This window comes from Ursus arctos, unplaced genomic scaffold (genome assembly GCF_023065955.2).
Source record: "Ursus arctos isolate Adak ecotype North America unplaced genomic scaffold, UrsArc2.0 scaffold_15, whole genome shotgun sequence".
Lineage (NCBI taxonomy): Eukaryota > Metazoa > Chordata > Mammalia > Carnivora > Ursidae > Ursus > Ursus arctos.
This window is the reverse complement of record NW_026622819.1, coordinates 35,331,475-35,351,075: the sequence shown is the minus strand read 5'-3', so window position 1 is coordinate 35,351,075 and position 19,601 is coordinate 35,331,475. Positions and strand designations below refer to the sequence as shown.

The 19,601-nt window shown below is 41.6% G+C and overlaps 1 protein-coding gene across 2 annotated transcripts in view; it reads right to left on the bottom strand.

Annotated features, from left to right (window-relative positions):
- The window catches only part of PARP8 (poly(ADP-ribose) polymerase family member 8), a 174,405-nt gene extending 155,076 nt beyond the window's left edge, over positions 1-19,329 (bottom strand). Inside the window, exons 1-3 of one of the 2 annotated variants that reach the window (XM_026506934.4) lie at positions 18,791-19,005; positions 18,601-18,702; positions 17,596-17,650 (exon numbers count right to left, since the gene is read on the bottom strand). In XM_026506934.4, the coding sequence (XP_026362719.3) occupies positions 17,596-17,650; positions 18,601-18,702; positions 18,791-18,908 (275 nt within the window). In that variant the 5' untranslated portion in view covers positions 18,909-19,005. Of the gene's footprint in view, positions 1-17,595; positions 17,651-18,600 lie in introns of both variants that reach the window. The other variant, XM_057312233.1, reaches the window with a different exon arrangement.
- Between the last annotated feature and the right edge of the window lie 272 nt (positions 19,330-19,601).

The window sequence follows — 19,601 nt, the reverse complement described above, 5'->3', positions numbered from 1 at the left end:
AATGTATTTACATTATATCTGAAATTGATGGAATCTACAGAGGAGTCAAAAAATCTTTCTCCAAGTAAATAAAGCATTTACCCTCCAGCTAGGAACAGGGTATGTGAATCATTTCCTACGTGGATAGCTAGGAATCTGAGCTCCCAAGGCCCTGACCACAAGACCTCTCCTCAATCTTTTCAGGAAAAATCCCTAGGACCCCCGAGTTGTGCTGCTAACCCGTGCTCTCTACTGATCCCTGCCTCTTCAGCCCCTCCCCCTCCTAATCCATAAATACTGGGACCAAGTCTTTTCCAGGTCAATCCTGATTTCTATCCTGCCCTCCCCAAATGCAGTCACACTTATCAGACCATATGTTCTAATATTAGCTCAGGGGAGGGGAAAAAGCCATCACACTTGTATATGAGATCACAGAAAAACCGTTTACTGACATTTGAAAACACCATTTTTACTCCACGTTCCTCTCTGGTCCACGGTTAAGCAATTAGGATATAAATATATCCTATCTTCCTATTCATGGAGGATACTACTTATGAATTGGAAGTCTGACACAACATTTATGTGACCTCATTTTGAAAATGTAAAATAGTATAAGGCCTCTAGGCGTAATTCTATAAGGGGAAGATTAAAGGGACACAAGCAAGTACAGATTTCTCCCTCTGTGCTACGGGACACTGGCAATTTTTTCTCACTTAAAACATGTGATATTTAAAATGCCAAACTTACACATTTCTGCAGTAACAAGGTGGTTATCACATTGAATAACATTTTCCGTACTTTCTCTCCAGTAAGTGGAATTAATATTAACATATGAACTGAAAATGTTAAGTGGATATAAATAAGCCAAAATGATTTCATTAAAATTTAGCTTAGCAAATGTTACTTTCATTTTCCTGGTGGTAACCTTTGCTATTCGTATTCAAAGGCAAGGAACAATTTATAAGCAAAGGAAGTGCGATCAAATGCGAGCCCCACCCCGGTGTGTATTCCATTAGGCTCACCTCAGATCCAGGTTTCTCCACTCAACAGAAGTGGAGGACGCACTGGGAAACCAGCTTCTAATGGCACTGCCTTGACCAAACCGCAGTATCCCATCATCAATATGTTGCCATTTGCCACTCTGACAAATGGTACTACGAGCAACATTTATACTGCTCTGTGAGCCAAACCACTTAATCAGAGGATGAGAAATTACAATAACCATAAAATGAAGCAGAGAAGAAAGCAAAACATACAAAAAGGTTTTAAACCACCAAAATATGTCACAAGGTCATGTCCTTACATTCCCTCTGGAGTCCCTAGACAAAGCCTGTCCCATTTTAGACATGATTCTAACAAGCTTGGTTATTTGGTTTCCGATCACATCATATTACAAGCAAAGTGGAAAGAAGAATGGAGCGCGGAGAGACAGGACAGAGAAGGGAGGGATTCAAAATCGGAAGGTTCCTTAACCAGGCAGAGTAACCACTGAATTCATTAATTAGTTCACCCTTAATGACCAAACTAAATAGTTTGCTTTTTCACTCACGCCTTCTCCTCACAGACACCAAAGAACTCAGGTTGAAAGAAACTTCTGTTTCCATTCTTGAGTCTCCTCTACAACTTAAAATCAAAGACTTTCATTTTGGGCTAAGTGCTTCCCAACTAGTTGAAACTGGAATTAAATTGTATAGGAAGCTCTTAAGACAATTTGAAGCTGTAAGAATGATGAATCTGTCAACTTCCTACTGCAGATTATCAACGAGGAATGTTCACCAACCACCTTTTTCCAGCTTCCCAAAGCTAATCCCTCTCATTTAAAGTAGATAAGAAATAAAAGATGTTTAAGAATCAGTATCCACGTCCAGGATGATTAAATGACTTTTGCCTCATAGATCAGTGACCCAACAGACCCTCCAGAATGGAAGAACTGGATTCAGAGCCAAACACACTTAATTTTAAGCCAAAAAAAAACCCACAAAAAACAAAACCCCACAAAACCTGTAGATATTGGGAAAAAAAATTTCAATTGCTCAATTGTATTTTACTGAAACAATTTTTTTAATAAAACAAGAAACAGTTAAGAGACATTAAATTCTTGTCTTCTAAGACTTTAAGAAAAGTAGTATTTTCTAAAGGGATCAGATAAAGTTATGATTCTTCTATTATACCTACGGTAATGCATATTCTTCTTAGTTGGAACTAAACCTCACTTATGTCCTATTATTAGGGAAATTATTTATGAAAATTAATTATTAGGAAAACAAGGTCTATCTTTTGAATTCATGAAAAACGATAAAACGCAGCATTTTATAAAATTTCAACCATCTGCAAAATTTTTAATACACTTAAGGTATTCACACACCTTTTCAAGTAGGGTATCAAAGATAATTTTTGCTTGTTTGTTTGAATGGAATAGACTTTTTATGAAAACGAGGAATGTCCTTAGGTTGTAACAACATATACAGGGCTAATGGACCTGTGCCAAGCATACCAAGATTTTAGTTTTTTTATTTAAATCTGATTTTATAATTCTGTCCTCTTAACACATTACTCAGAGGCTAACCCTTAAAAGCAGGGCAGCCCGAGTTTCTGGCATAGGGAAGGCACATGAAAGTGAAGCATACTTTTTTTTCTTTAAAGATTTGTTTATTTAAGATAGAGGGCACGAACTCATGCGAGCCTGTGCAGGGGGGAAGGGGCAGAGGGAGAAGGAAAGAGAGCAGCCCAAGTAGACTCCCCACTGAGCGTGGAGCCCCAGGCAGGGCTCAGTCTCACAAACCTGAGATCAGGACCTAAGCCGAAACCAGGAGTCTGACACTTAAACGACTGTGCCACCCAGGAGCCCCAAGTGAAGCATACCTTATGAGACAGTGATGTTTTTCTTTACTGAATGTATGGAATCAATGCACTTAAGCAAATTTGGGGGAGGGGCGGGGAAAATCAATTCATTTATCTGCCAGGTGGTATTTCCTTAAAAATAACTGATCTCCCCCAGTTTTAATTGTAATAATAGTCTCTCCACAAAAATCATAAACAGACTTGCACGGAGACAGACAGACAGACAGACAGACAGACATAGAGTGAATGGAGGAACAATACGAGCACAGACAGTTTACAAATCTATGCTCATCCACCCTTGTGTTTCCCACCTTGCTTGTTGTAGCAACAACAGCCCTGAGAGTTGCTGGGAAACAAGATAAAACACTGGAAGTTTACAGAGACCAGGTAGGGTGTGAGAAGTGGAGGGCAGGGAGCCATCGAAAGTAGAGTAAAGGGCACAGATCCAGGGTAAGGAAGAAGGCAGAAGTGGCAAGCCCATGGTAAATACCCAGTCCCCAAATACCTTCTTCCGCAGAATCGGGAGAGTTTTCCCTTTGCAACACTGCTTAAAATTAATTTAAATTATCAGCCAGATAGTTTAATTAAAAATGTAAATGTTGAGGCAATCCAGACTCTCCACGTGTATAAACTTGTTCCAGCCACCTTTTCCTCCCAATAGCTTCTTCTCTATCTTTTCCAAGGAGTAAATGAGAAATCTGCTTGGGACAAAAATGTGAGGGTAATTTAGACACAAGAATTGAGATTTACCGATCTTGTATTAGTTGTTCACTGAGCCTTTGTTCCGTTATTTCATGATTACAAAATTCATGTTTTTTTACTTATGTATACAAACATATACGTATCAAAAGAAACTTCTTAGCTAACTGCTGTGCAGGACGAAGTTGTGACATTTATCTGCCAGCGTCAGCGAAAGTTCCAGAGCACGAGCTCAGCCCTCAACAGACTAGTTCACCTCATTTCATGGTTACCCTGGGCCCGGGCACTGGAGCTACCATTTGCCTCCCCGGTGAAGCTAGGATGCAGTGCTGAAGTTAAATTTTTTTCCCTAGAAGAGCAACAACAGCAACAACAACAGAAAAAGTTTCTTCCCTACAGAGAAGGTTATGACATGTCTGACCATGCAAGAAAAGTCAGCAGACACTGCCACGGGTATAAGAAAATACCCAGACTTCCTCGGGATCAGGGAGGCTGGGACCAGGGGAGGGAGCTGCACAGAAGGGGGCTCCTGTGGTGGCCCCACAACACACTTCCACTGCCTTTCCAAATATTACACAGCTCGGTTAAAGAAAGGGGACAAAATACAAGGGTAAGCAAATAAGGAATATAAACAAAAACCTAGACAATCTCAAACTAAATAAAAAATCCTAATTATTCTAAAATTACAGGTGAAGATCAGGAACCCAGACCAGCGGAGAGGAAAAGCATTATCACTGAGTGCTGTGGTGACCGGATCATGGCCAAAAGTGAGTCTGGACACTCTTCAGATTTCAAAACTGATCAAAGTTTAGACTTGGACTTTGTGACACTGAAAAAAAACAAAAACAAAAACAAAAAACCCAGGATGCAATTACATGAATGAACATACGCTTTGCTATTTTTTGGAAAAAAATAGCATGCAATTACTTAAACAAACACATGCTATTGCCATTTTTTTTTTTTAACTTTCATGTACATACAATGTAATTTTTATTAGAAATTGTTATTCAATGATACTGGAGAAATGGAGAAATTTTATATTTCCAAACCAGACAGAGCAGCTGTCCTACCAAAAAAGGGAACAGTTGTTTTTTGGTTTTTGTTTTTTTCCTTATTCCCCGTTTATGAGGTCCTGACTGCAGGAACTGGAATTGGGCTAGTGCTGTGAATAATGACGTCAGACCTGCCTTTGTCAGGTCCTGAGCTGGACACCATCAGCATATGTGCAGGGAAGGGTTAATGGTTGCTCAAACCCTGCATATTCCCAAGAAAGGCCTTGCTCAAGACTGGCTCTGGACCAGTTCCCAGGAAATGAGCTCTGAGCCCTTGGAATATTCTGCGTGACAGGAGTGTTTTTGTATGCCCTAAGTCTTAGGCCATGCAATACCAGTGTGCTCAGACAGTTTATGCTAACAAGTGTGATGTATGGTGAACACGTGTTTTTGCTCTGAGAGGCTGGAGTCTGAAGAGCCGAGGTCAGTTGTAAAGGTGCAGCATGCCTTTGTGATTGATCCCTAATAAAAACCCTAGACACTGAGGCTTAGGTAGGCTTCCCTGGTTGGCAACACTTTGCCTGTGTTGTCACACTTCATTGCTGCAAAAATTGTGTCCATATGACTCTACTGATACGACACTTGCAAACTTGTGCTTGACTTCTCCTGGACTTCTGCCCAATGAGCCTGTGCCCATTGCTGGTGTTATTCTGTACCCTTTTGCAATAATAAACTATCACAGGATTCAAAGTATCACAGCTATCTGAGTCCTGTGACTCCTTCTAGCACACCACCGAGCCTGAGAGTAGTCTTCAGGATCCCCTTCCAAGCACATTATCAAGTTCAATCCTAAAAACCTTGCAATATTATTGCCATTTCAGAGATGATAAAGTCAAGACTTTTCAAAGAGGTTAAGCCATTTGACTGGTTATTTAAAAAGAAACCAAATCAATCTGTCCATTCTGTTATACTACACTGTAATGTTATGGGTCACAAAGAATTTTTAAAATAATCTTATAACTCAACCAACACTGGAAAAATTTCCTTTGGAAAATATAAAATGCATTTTCGTAAACCCTGAAAAATACTTAGACTACAATTATTCTGTAAACACAATCCAACTTAAACTTGGACTTACAAGAATTTTATGTATGTCTGTGGTGGTTCTAAAAGCCATAATCAGACATTTTTCCACCTATAAGGTGTCCCTCATCTGCCTACTCCTCCGGCCCACAAGAATTTTCCAGTGTAATTCAACTGTCAATACTTCCTGTCTTTGAGCACTGCATGTCTGTGCATGGTCTGTGCATGTTGGGGGGGGGGGTCGTTAGGGAGAAAGAATTAGGTATATTATTTTCTTCATGTCTGCAAATGTAGTTTAGAAGGTTATCTTTGCATGCTTAGGAGGAAAACTTAAAATGCATTGCAATGTCAATGTTTTGCAGGTATGCACGTATCAATGCCAGTGTGTGCATGCATGCATCATGTGTGCAAGACACACAACAGCATACACATTTCAAATGTTTTGTGTTTAAGCTCAGCATTCAGCCACAGAAGTATCTGAGAGCAACAACTCCTACCTGATTTAATTCGAGAAGTGCACTGGCGTTATGTTATTTCTATGGGGACTAAAAAATCAGCAGGCACAGAATTTCTGTAATAATTATTAGTATTTCTTGAAAAGCTCTTGTTTAGTATAGTTTTATAATCTATATTTGGAAAACACCAATAGAAAATCCCATTTAAAATGGTGATTTTCTGGGGTGCCTGGGTGGCTCAGTCACTGTCTGCCTTTGGCTCAGGGCATGATCCCGGAGTTCTGGGATCGAGCCCCACATCAGGCTCCTCCACTGGGAAGCCTGCTTCTTCCTCTCCCACTCCCCCTGCTTGTGTTCCCTCTCTCACTGGCTGTCTTTCTGTCAAATAAATAAATAAAATCTTAAAAAAAAAAAGGTGATTTTCTTCTATGGAATTAGGTACATAGGTATATAGGCTATTTGTTTTAGTTTTGTGCCAAGGCACTTTTATTTAATAAAAATAAATAGCTAATTTTATATTTTCCTAATTCAAATTTATATGCCTGTGTAATGTAAAAAAGAAATTCTTAAACTTCTATAGAAAAGAGTCCTTATTTAGAAGTTGAAAAAGTCTTGGCAAGCACACGTCTTTCTTGTCTGTTTTTTTAATAGACTTTAATTTTTAGAGTAGTTTGGATATCACACCAAAATTGAGCAGAATGTCCAGAGATTTCCCATATACCCTCTATTCCACATGTGCAGAGCCTGTCCCATGATCAACATCCCCCATCAGAGCGGTACACTTATTACTGATGATGAACCCACAGAAACACATCATTATCACCAAGAGTCCATATCACCAAGAGTCACTCTTGGTGTTGTACAGTCTGGGAATTTGTAAAAATGTAGAATGACGAGTACGCCCCATTATAGTACCATACAGAATAGCTTCACTGCCCTAAAAATCCTCTGTTCCACCTATTCATTCCTTCTTCTCCCGTAACCCCTAGCAACCACCTATCTTGTCCCTGTCTCCATACTTTTGCCTTTTCCAGAGTGTCGTATAGTTGGAATCATATAGTCTGTAGCCTTTGAGATTGGTCTTGTTCACTTAGTCGCAGGAATTCCTTCCCCCATGTCTTTCCAAGGCTTGATAGCTCATTCCTTTTTAGTGCTGAATAATATTCCATCGTCTGTATATATCACAGATGATTTATCCATTCACTAAGGGAAAGACATCTTGGTTGCTTCCAGGTTTGGGCAGCTTTGAATAAAGCTGCTATAAACATCCACGTGCAGGTTTTGTGTAGACCTAAGTTTTCAACTTCTTTGGGTGAATACAGAGGAGTGTGATTGCTGTACAGCATGGCAAGAGTATGTTTAGTTTTGTAAGAAACTGCCAAACTGTTTTCTAAGTGGCCGTACCATTTTGCACTCCCACCAGCAATGAATCAGAGCTCCTGTTGCTCCACGTCCTCGCCAACATCTGGTGTTCTCAAGGTTCTGGATTTTGGCCATTCTAATAGGTGTGTAGAGGGAAGCACCTGTATTTTCATCTAAAAGTGCATCTGAAATATAACATTTCACAGAATGTACCCCAAAGACTGGAAATGTCACATTTCTGTTTTTAAAAACCTTCCATGAAACGTCTGCCCTAAGTGGATTTTTCCTGCCAATTACCTACAGCTGGAAAGGATTTTGTGCATGCTGGACATCGAGAACTGAGGACACTGGAAATTTTACATTAATGACATAGGAAGTCAACACAGAAAGCTCACATTAAATCACACTGTGGGGGGGGTAAGAGAAATGGGTGAAGGGAATCAAAAGGTACAAACTTCCAGTTACAATTAAGTCATGAGGCTATAAGGTACAACGTGGTGATTATAGTTAATAATACCGTACTGCATACTTGATAGTTGTGAAGAGAGTAGATCATCAAAGCCCTCATCACAAGAAAAACAAGATGTTTGTAACTATGTGTGGTGACAGATCTTAATTACTTATTGTGGCGATCATTTCACAATATATACAAATACCAAATTATACTGTACATCTGAAACAAATAGGATGTTATATGTCAATTACAACTCATTTAAAAAAGAAAATCAAACTACTATGATTTCATTTTTTTTAAAGATTTATTTATTTATTTGAGAGCGAGTGAACACATGCATGCACACCATACAAGTGGGGGGGAGACCAGAGGGAGAGAATCTTCAAGCAGACTCCCTGCTGAGCGCGGAGCCCCATGCAGGGCTCCATCAATGGACCCATGAGATCATGACCTGAGCTGAAACCGAGAGTCAGACAGTTAACCAACTGGCCCCCAAACTAGTATGCTTTTTTAAGAACTAAGTTTAAAATCTTTCTTGCTCCAAATTTCAACATTTGGGCGTCAAATTCAGCCAAGACTGTGCAATTCTCTTTTTAATTGAAACTCACTTAAATCACCATTCTAAGCTGGTTTTCCCATAAGGATGGACTGCTCCAAAAAGAAACAAGAGAGAACTTGGCTCACAGTGAATTATTCAAACTTTTTCTCAGTTAACTAAAAATGAATTTGACCATTCACTAGAGAAATCATATCAAATTCTGTGGTGGTAATAAAGTAATGACTACTTTGCAGCTGGGGGGCTTTTTTTTTTTTTTTTTGCATATCTAGCTCGGGTGCATTTTAATAAGAAATGGTGACTGCGTCAGCTTTTACCCATGAATATCTTTAGCTTCTGGTTAGGTCTTCCACATACCAGTACCTGCAACTTTGTTCTTAAGAAGATCAGATACACACAGACTGACAAACGAATCATCACAATCGTGAATTCACTCACTCAAGATTTTGCGCACTGATTTCAAAATGAAAAACCTGGAATTTACTATTTTCAGTATGTGGATTCCCTGAACCACAAAAGCTATGGAGTGTTCATACAGGAACAGGTCTGCTGTTACCAAGAGTCATTTTCAATATATACCTGACTCTGTGTCCGCAGGACTGCACTTGAAAGCACCAGCTTCATTGTCCGGTCGCGTGTTACCAAAAGTAGCATGTGGTTTCCTAAAGTGTAATGACTGACACTGCCTAAAAAAATTAAAGAGATAGTATGCTTCCTGACTCACGTTGGAAAAATTCTGAGTATTTTAAAACTCCTCCAGTAAATTTCTCATTTGGCCACTGGGAGAGAAATAAATGTAGAATAAATACCCTCGTTGATTTCCAGATGTAATTTAACAAAAAAATGAAAGCTGTAGCTAAATTCCGTATTTCCCTCACCACACATTTCTCCAAAAGTATCTGCTGCATCACAGACTGCTCACGAAGAAGCTCGACTGCAGCCAAAGTGACAGCATTTAAGAGGGCACGATGAGTCCCTCTGCTATACAAAACCATCATCTCGCTCTAACGCTTCCTTATGAGGCTGCCTTCTAATCCTGCGCCAAGTGGGCCCTGCTTAACTTCAAGGCTCGGATGAAGAATAGCTGAAAGCTCTTATCCTAAATGGATTCAGCACAACTGATGACAAAGTGAGAGACCCAGAGAAATAAATCCTCACGTAGAAAAGTCAGTGGCGCCAAATGCCTTTAGCCGAAGCTTTCCTGGTCGTAAAGCGAGTTCTCTACAAATTAATGAAAGTAAATTCTTCAGGGCTCAACTGTGAATCGGCAACTTCTATTTCAACTATCCTGCTGTTTACTCAAAAACTCTTTTTAATGAGTAAGACTCAGAGTTTGCCAAAGCGTTTTCCACAAAACAACTTTCTCAAGATGTTCCAGATCTGTAATCAAATAAGTCTGAGAAACCCTGAATACTCCATTCGCCTTCTGGATATGCATAATGTACACTAATATATAAAAAGCTCCAAAAAGCCAACCATTGGAAATGTTTAATATTGTTTAACTAAGCAGTTCCCAGACATATTTGGCCACCTACCTAACACCTAATTAAACAGTTTGGGAAATGCTATCCCATAATGTAAGAGAAATATTACTCTCATTTAAGAAATAGTAGGAGATATTTACTATATTCTAGGCACTCCGCTAGGAACCAGAATTCTCGCCTTTAAACAGAATATTGATTTTTTGTGACTTTTTTCTTATTTGACTTACATTTTCTCTTTTACACAGCTCGGTCCTTAATAGCATTTTTGTTTGTTTTCCAATTTTGTCTGAACTTTTTTCTTCATAGATGTGAAAGCCTAACAAATGTAAAGTAGTTACATTAGTCTCTGGCTCCAGTCTATACTTGGTATACAGTAAATACTCTATAAGAGATTCTTGGATAACAACCTGTACCTGTTTTTTTAGACAAAACAATGATGAAAATCCAAATAACTACAACACTTCTGAGTTGGTTGAGAAATCCTAAGAACACTTTCAGGCCATCAGTAAGATCTTTTCAATCTATATTTCAAAATGTTCAGAAAGAAACCATCTTGGGAAAGTCAGCAGCTAGCTTTCCACTCATTTCTGTACAGGGAAAATTCATCTGAGTGCATAAAGGTTTAAGTGGATGACTCCCTTTTAAATTTAACGTTGTGCTCTGTTAATACCAAGAAGTATCAGCCATAAACTGGGATGTCACTGATACGCAAATGAACTATACCCAAAACTTGTTGTCGTCGTTATTCTATAATGGACTGGGAACAGTCTATTTATATTCTCACCCCATCCTCCTCAGATTTCACTGTCTTCTCATTCTCAATTTGCCCTACTCATGATCTTACTCTATCCTCTTCTTGAGCATAAATACGTCATAAATTTTCACAGAGATGCCACTTGTGGTCAAAGAAAAGATTAAATGAACTGGCATTTGTGATAATAAAAATCATGATCTCGATATCCAAACCACGCACATTATGTGACACAGAAACTACCAATCAATAAACCTTGAGCAGCTGTGGATGCTTATTGCACATAATACAAAATGCTGTTGAATGGAGAGACCAGGTCAATAAACGGGCAGTGGAAGCCTGAGAAGTACAAACGACCAGATGGGGAAGGTGGATCTAGAAAGCCAAGGATGGGGGTTTCGATTTGATACGGAGGAAACCATGGTCGCATGTGAAGGCTTCTGAGCAGAAAAATGCTATGGTGAAATTCATGCTGAAAGAGTTCAGGTTATCAATGAGCTGGATGGGTGAGAAGCTGTTAGTCAAGAATTTTAAAACACTGGGTTAAAGTGACTGACCTAAGTCAAGGTGATCAGGACCCCGACCAAATGTTGACACCTGTGGGGGATGAAGATGCCCACGATGATTTCAAAGAAAGAGCCAATGAAGCTTCGAAAGAAATGAAGAAGGTGGGATACATGAAACCTGAGACGGATTCCTCCTGAGTGGCTCAAATGATGTGACAGGAGGGAAAGGCTGGGAAGAGAAGCTTCTTTTAACGAGGAGGTGATGGGTTGTCTGATACACTGGGTTGAAGTGTCTAGCATTTAAGTGAGGCAACCGGACAGAAAACCTAACTTATGTCCCAATAAAATAGGTGTGACAAGCCTTATTAATAAAAGCATATTCATATTAGTCTTCCCTGGGGGTACATGGAAAATGGGATTCCAAAAATGCAGAGAGGGAAAAAGAGTAAGATGCCATGCGAATAACTTAACAATTTCATACTAAGTCAGTGGCAGCTGTCTTAAAGCAAGATTTATCTACTACAGCACAGTCTATCCAAAAGCAAATCTGTGCAGAGAATTACAAAATATTTTTAGGACTGATACATGTTCTCTTACATGTATTTTTCAAAATGCTGCCGAGAGAAATGATGGGGAATTTAAATGGGTCGGCCCAATATTTGTGTAAGGATTCCACAGCCAATGTACATAATTTTCTCACTATTAATGCTTAGCACTGGGCTCAGGCATTTCCCTCGCCAGCCAGTGGAATTTTCAGTGCGGCCCCTGGCGAGCGTCCCACTAAGCAATCCCTCCCCAACCCCAAACATTCCCAACTATCCTAGTCATGCCAGTTCAACCAATGCTCCTCAAACCTTACATAAACACTGACACACACTGCAATGTATCCTTACTCTGCTTCTTACTAACTGTAAGCTATTGAAATTACCCAAGCCTCAGTTTCTTTAGCTATAAAATGTAAAATAGCTGACAAAATACCTACTTGTCTTTGTTGCAAACATAGGATGTAAGGGAGGCAAAAGGCACAGCAGAGAGACTATGCCCAATAAATAGGATTAAGAGTATTATCTTAATCCATGAAATAAATGGAGTTTAAATATTTTACTATGTAAGTTTCAATAAAGTTATATTTATGTTAAATCGGTGGTGATTTTAGGTCAGTGGTTTTTAAATTCATTTAACAGTGGAATCTTTTTCAAAAAAATTTTGTACAGAAAAGAACCAGAGCAGCTATAATTTACAAAAGGATGGGAAAGCTCAGACCTCACCCACTCATTCGGCTTCCTTCACACTCCCTTCAACCAGGCACCCCAGCTTCCAACGCAGGTTCCCAGGGCATCAAAGGAAAAGACTTTTTTTTTTTTAAATCATTATTTTGGATAATAATTGATACAGTATAAAATTATAGGAAGCAAGTCCCTATTGCCAAGAGGAACATGCTAATTTCTGATTTTTAAAAATGATCATTCTTTTCATTATGACATCTTAAGAAGCACTTGATAGTTTCAAAATAATTGCATATTTCAAGATTTCTAGAATGAGCATGTAATTCTTTCACAATGAAAATTGATTAATCTTTTTGAGATGATCTTTTTCTACTTCGCCACCCTCAATGCCCCCATTCCTGCACCCACATACACTTCTCCTTTCGAAGGAAGTCAAAACAAACGCACTTTAGCAATCAAGTAGATTGCCTCTCTCCATGGCATCCCATGAGCAAGGAATTAAACACTGGGAGCCCAGGTGGATAAGGGTCCCCAGAAAATCTGCTTGATCACCAGAGTGCTACTGATTTTTTAAACCGAATTAAATACTTTTAGAGTGCAAACTCTCCAGTGTGTCATAGTCCCCATTAACTCTCTCATAATGTTAAGCAACTGCATTATCTTTCTGTCCCCTAAAAGCATTTGAGCATGCCGCAGGGCTTATAACTTGACTATGCAGCTTGTGGATTCTTAAGAAATTCTATTGCAAGTGACATTACCAGATTTGGGGCTTTTTGAAGTATTTGACTATCTCTATACCCGACCATTTAGTTAGGAAATTGCTTCTAACCTGCCAGAAGACCTTTTAACATTCGTTTAATAATTGAATCAATATCTACTTATTCAAAAAACATATTGTACTACTGAGCAGGTAGCTAGGGGCTGGGGAAACTGCAATGAATAGGACAGACCATGCCTCCAAGAAGCTCAAGGTCAGACAGATGATCAAGTGAACAGGTGCTAACAATACAATGTGACAACATGGCTTTAGCAATACCTATAAGAATAATATGGGGAAGGGGATGCCAAGAAAAGATCCTCAAAGGGGAATTTGGCTTAGCAAAGATCCAACAACAAAGGCCTCCCAGGGTTGAGATGGGGGAGGGCGGAGAGGACAAGGTGTAGATGGGTGTTCTGCAGCATGTGCAAAGGCCCAGGAAAAAGAAGAGGTAGTATGTGATTGGAGGGACTGCAGACACTATTTTTAGTGTTACATGTGATGCTCCAAAATAGTTATGTGAATAGAATATCCTAAAAGGCGGCAGGGGGGGGGGTGCATACTTCAAAAGATGCCACTCTACCCATGACCATGTGAAAGAGTGTCTATTCCTACAATAAAAGGTGTACACCTACAGGCAATTCTGAACATTCTGCCAGATACTAAGTTTCTAATATATTAATAATTTCTATTTAAAAGTTAGATTTCTTATCATGCAGTCACACTCCTTGATTGGAAAACTATCAATTTAATAAGCATTTCTTTATTCTCATATCCTTTCTAAAGGGAAGACATTGTTATATTCTTGGGTGAAAACACACTGAGGTCTCAAAAGAGTATAATACAATCCCTGGATGCCCATATTTTATAAGCATACAGACACATAAAAATTCTGAAAGAATAAATTCTAACACATTAATGGATGAAAAGAACATGTGTTTCTTATTTCCTTTTTTTGGCTTATCTTTTTAACAAAAAAACTTTTTTTTTTTACACTAAACACGTCTTATTTGTGTATTTTTAAAACCTCAGTTATATTCTCACAATACACTTTCCTTGCTGGAAGCTCACAATCAGGGAATTCCGCAGAGATCCATGGCCAGGCCCCAGGGGCTCCCCCTGTTCAGCCCTTGTCTTTGCTGACCACCAGCACCACGGACCCAGCCTGCTCTCCCATCCCTAGTAGCTGTCAGTACTCACTTTCTCCCTTCTGTTTCTTCTACCACTAACTGCATGACTGACTACAAACGAGATGAAGGACCAGAATTCCCAAACCTTTGTAGTCCTAAGGATTTTACTATCAATCAATTAGGGAGAAAGAAGGAGGCAGGAGATCAAAGCATGACAAGTATGGGGAAGGAATGACTTTTGTGTAAACTTCCAAATTGTCTACAGGTGAGGCCAGACATTAGCACACCCCTAAAACTGGAAGCAGCACTGGGTAGGTGCCCATGGCAGGCTCTGGACCATGACAGCCGTGAACTTATTCCAAGACGTCCAGGAATCAGAGGTGTGCTACCAAGACCATTGCTAGAATTTTATCTAGCTGGATAGACAGCATACATTTTTAAGCATATGTAAATGGTCTTAATAATCAAATTCATAACATTTAACACCTCTTTCTCATTATTTCTCAATCGAAAGACACTAAAACGATCACTCTCCAATCAGTATCTGTGTGATCCTTTGATGTTCAAGTGTCTCCATGTTCAATCAAAGAGGCTGAGAACGCTAGTGTAGAGGAATAAGCACAGGTGTCAAGAGGGTGACAGAACAGGGTGTAGACGGTAGCTTCTGCAATGAACTGAGTAAATTTCAGCATGTTTCTCAAACTCCCTGAGCCTCAGTTTATACATCCAAAAGTGAGGCGATAATGATTCCATGAACCTTCTCTTGAGGGAAAACTAACTGAACTCAGTCTCCCAGCTGACCATCCACTCCCTCCTTGTTCCTCACCTAAAGTCCACCAAGACAGCAGAACGGCAAATGTTAACAAGCCTTTCCACCTCCAAATGAAAGGTCAATTTACCAGGCCACTGGCCAGCCCTGACAGAGTCGCTTCTTGGCATTTCCACTCACCCACAGAAACATAAAAAAATGTATCTGTAAAAAAATTCTCCATATTATTTCTTTGTTTGACTAGTAACATGTAAGGTCAACCTTTGCCTTTAGAACAAAGTGTAGCTTGTTCGTAGAAAGTGTGAGAAAGAGAAAATAGTTTATTAAGTTTTATCTACAACCTGAATTGAAAATTATCTTTTAAATATGTTCTCAATGGTTTAGATGAAATGTTAGTTAAATATAATTGAAGATAATCACGTACTATCCTTAAAGATTCTCACCTCCTATAATGGTGAAGTGAGTCTAGTTTACCAGAAATGACACTATGAATAGACTATCGTAAGTTAATAAGCACCTTCAATCAAAACAGCAGGATTTTTTAAAATTTTAAATGCCCAATTGACATGCCACAATGAGAAATACATAATAAATATCAGATTCTAATATAGTTAATGAAAACAATGCATTTTTACCTTCAGGGGGAAAAAAAGGCTTCTCTGCCATCAGCTATAAATGCATAGAGGGGTTATCATTAAGGGGATTATTATCATTATTATACTAAGACAACCTTTTGTATACCGTTTTGTAGAACAAGCTTTTGAGGAGACAAAGCTTTCACAGGAACAGTCTGTCTACACAAGTCCCAGGTATTTAAATCAGAGACAAAAGAAAATACTATCCCTTAATAGGATTACACAGAAAAGGAAACATCTCTTACTTTAAGAGCAACCGTGGTGCTTGTTCCTACAGTGAAAACTGATGTTATCTTAATTAGTTAATTATTCATCCCAACCCCCCTGGCCTTGCTCCTGGAGGCATTCATACCTTCTCCACCTCTTGCTGTGTTAACACCATTTCAATAATTTGCTGATAAAGAACCTTACTGCAGCATCTAACAGATCTGAGACATTAAGTGCAAGGCTCACTCCCTCCTTGTACAAGATAAGTAAACTGAGCCCAAAAGAATTCAAGTATCTTATGGAAAATAAGCCAGTTAGTTGAAAAACCTACCCAGAGCATTCCCCAGGCCACACCTCTCACTGGGTGAACAGCAGTTAACTGTTCAACTGACTACTCCAGCAGCTACCTAACGGATTGCATCGAGAATGTTTTCAATGGGACGCATGGCATATTTTAACTGTTAAAATAATCCAAAAGGATATTAGTCATACACCAGCTTCCTTTGGGTAGTAAGTGTAGGAGCAGCATTAATTTAGCTGAATCTCCTCTAAATTATTCTTTTTATTCGTAACTACAAAGATGATAGTACCACATAAATTAAGAAGTACTGTAATTTTATTCTCTCCCAATAAGTACATGTTATATGTGTTATGTTCTCAACTAGTAAATCAAATCAATATACCAATCCTGAGGCTTAGGCTGTACATATGAAAAATGTGAGAACTGTTTTAATTAAAGTTTTTTTGAGATGTAGATTGCATTACAGATCCTAAGCATTTTAAAGATTCACATTAATTCCAATCTTTTAAAAAATGTATTTACGGAGGAAAGCATCTTTTGCAATTTATATGTTCATGAATGTTTCCATTAAGCTAAGCGATATTTTGGAATGGGGTCAAATGATATTGAATGTCAAGTCCTAACAGCAAGGCTAAATCTCTGATAGTTCTCATATGTGGCCACTGCTCTTTGAAACCCGTGTCCCCAAAGGGCTAAAAGGAAGAAAATCCTAACTTAACAAGTGAAGACAGAACGACATATTTTAAAAGTTACCTTTCATTTTAATTCTACTTCCTAAACACAAAATTGGATTTGGACTTCTTTCAAACTGTTAACAATTTAGTATTAATATCTGCATCTGTCATACCTCCCCTCAAGAGAGAAGTTATACACTCCAGCTACATGTAACCTCCAAATTCTTCCCAAAACTAAATGTGAAAACCAAACCACCGCTCCTTAAAAAAAAAAAAAAAAAAAGTATGGAGAATTGGCAGACTGCATATTTATGTCAACCTTCAGAAAACATGAAAACGCAGCCCTAACCCACCAGGAGAATTATAACTTGTGTTCAAACTACTTTGCAACATCTTATATCTTTTATGCATTTCACTTCATACCCTGTATTCCAGTTCTGCGTCCGCTTGAATCTATCAACCCCCAAACGTCTCAAGAGCGAACTACTACAGTGTAACAGCTTTAACATGAACAGTGCAAGAGTTCTGCTCATTGCCTGTGGCGTGATCTTAGAAACACTTGAATCAAACATATTTATGCCCCCTCTTATTTAAAACGGGGGGACCTCGACCCTGGGATGTGGCTAAAGGACAGCAACAGGAGAAAAAAAAATACCCAAACACGGAACATGCTAAGAACAAAGGAAACACAAGCCTGTGAACAGGAAATGAAGCAACTCTATACACACAAATACCTTTTGGGGCCGCCAACGTAGGTGAAAGTAAAGGTGGAGTCTGAGTATCTGAAATCTGAAACGGAAAAGTCCTGTTAAAAGCTACCCCTCGAGTGGGTTTTTAACGTTGGTCATGACTCGGGCCCCCTATTTAGTGGAGCCAAAGGAAGGCCTGGCGGGGCGGGAGACGTGAGCTGGAGAACCCGGAGGTCCCCTCTCCGCGCCGCGCAGAAGGGGATGCTGCGCACCCTGGGCCGGGTGCCGCGGGAGGCCGCCCCCCGCAACAAGTGCCGGGTGCCATGGCAACGGCGGGAATTTCCCCAGTCTGGGCGGCCGGAAGCGGCCCCCGCCGAGCTCGCGGCTGAGAAAGCAAAATCCGATCCTTCTCCCGGGGGAGCAAAATGGACGAAAGGCGACCCCCAGGCAGGGGAGCAGGGCGCCTAGAGAACCTCGAGAATCCCTACTCTTTCCGGGGCAACGCATTGCCAGTCGGAGGGGACTAACCCGAGCTGAAGGCGCGGAGATCCGGCCAGCGCTGCCCCCCGGGGGCCTGGGCGCCGGGCGCAGCCGGCCAGCGCAGCGTAGCGCAGCGCAGCGGACTCCATTCCCGGCCGCCGCCGCTCAGCCCATTGCGCAAACCCGCGGGTCCTCCCCGCCCGGCTCGGCCGTCGCCGCTGAAAGCCCGGAGGCGGGCTGGGACGCTCCGGGCATCCACCGGGGGCTAAAAAGACCACGCACGGCACCTCCGCCTAGAACCCCGCTAGGGCCACCGTGGTTCGGCCCCCAGAGCTGGTGGCCGCCCCAGATTGGGAGGGGGGGGAGTGGGGGAGAGGCTGGCGCCCCCTCCCCCTTTTGGCTCCCGCTCCGGCTGCAGCAGCTGTTGCCAAATGAACCCCGGAATGGGGACGTGCAACCCACCCCCAGCCCGAGCCACACACGTCGCGGTCAGAGAACTGAGAAAGGGGGCGGCGGGCGGTCAGGGGAAGCTGGCGCTAGGTCCGAGGCTCCGGAAAGGCGAGAACTCACCTGCAAACAGGCAGTCCTTCTCGGCTCTGGACTTCTGGATCACGACGTCGATATCCTTCTGAATTCGCTCTTGCCTTGAACACATCCCCATTAAATAAATCCCTGGAAAAGAAGCAGCCGCTATTTCCACCCCCACCCCACCCCCCTCGCACGCTTCCAGCTTTCGTAAATATTCAGTTAAAAATGAAACCTCTGGCCGAGGCAGGGGCTGAAGGCGAAGTGGTTTCGGAAGTGATCCTGGGTGAAAGAGGAGGAGGTGGTGGAGGAGGAGGAGGAGGAGGAGGAGGAGGGGGAGGTCGGCTTTGCATTCCCAGATGTGACCGCCCAGCTGCTGCTCGCCACTGCTGGATTCCAATTTCCTCCCCTCCTGACAATGGATGGTGATGACACCGAGTCTCACTTTCTCCCTCCCCCGCCCGGACCAACGGCCGTGGGGGGCCGAGGGTGCTGGAGACAACCGGAGAGCGATCGCCGGCGGGGCGGCGGGCGCCGGCGAGGGGCGAGCCCCGCTCCGCCTCACGCGCGCACACCCCTCGCGGCCCGCACGCCGGCCTTCCACACCCGCGCACACTCGCGCCCGCGGGCGGCGGCGGCCGTGGAGAGGCTGCTGCAGCGCCGCCCGCTGCAGACCCTCCCGCGCCCAGTCACCGGGTCCCGGCCGCCGGGGTGTGCATAGTATCCGCCATCCCGGGCGCAGGCTGGGTGTCCCCGCCCCGGCCGCCGCTCGCGCCTGGGGCTGAGTGGGAATGTAGGTAGTGAAGACTCCCCGGGGCTCCCAGCCTGCCCCCCCTTCCACCACTTTTATGAATTCGACTCCGCTTTCGGAAGGGATTATGAGTCATATGGAAAACCCAAACCGGAGCGTCTGGGGGGGGGAGGGAAAAGAAAAATCTTTAAAAATTGAAAATAAATAAAACGAACAAATCTTTCCTTGTTGCCACATCAGGCAAGATTGAAAACAGCCTTGAAATGACTCCAGACAGACACCCTCCCGTGCCCGC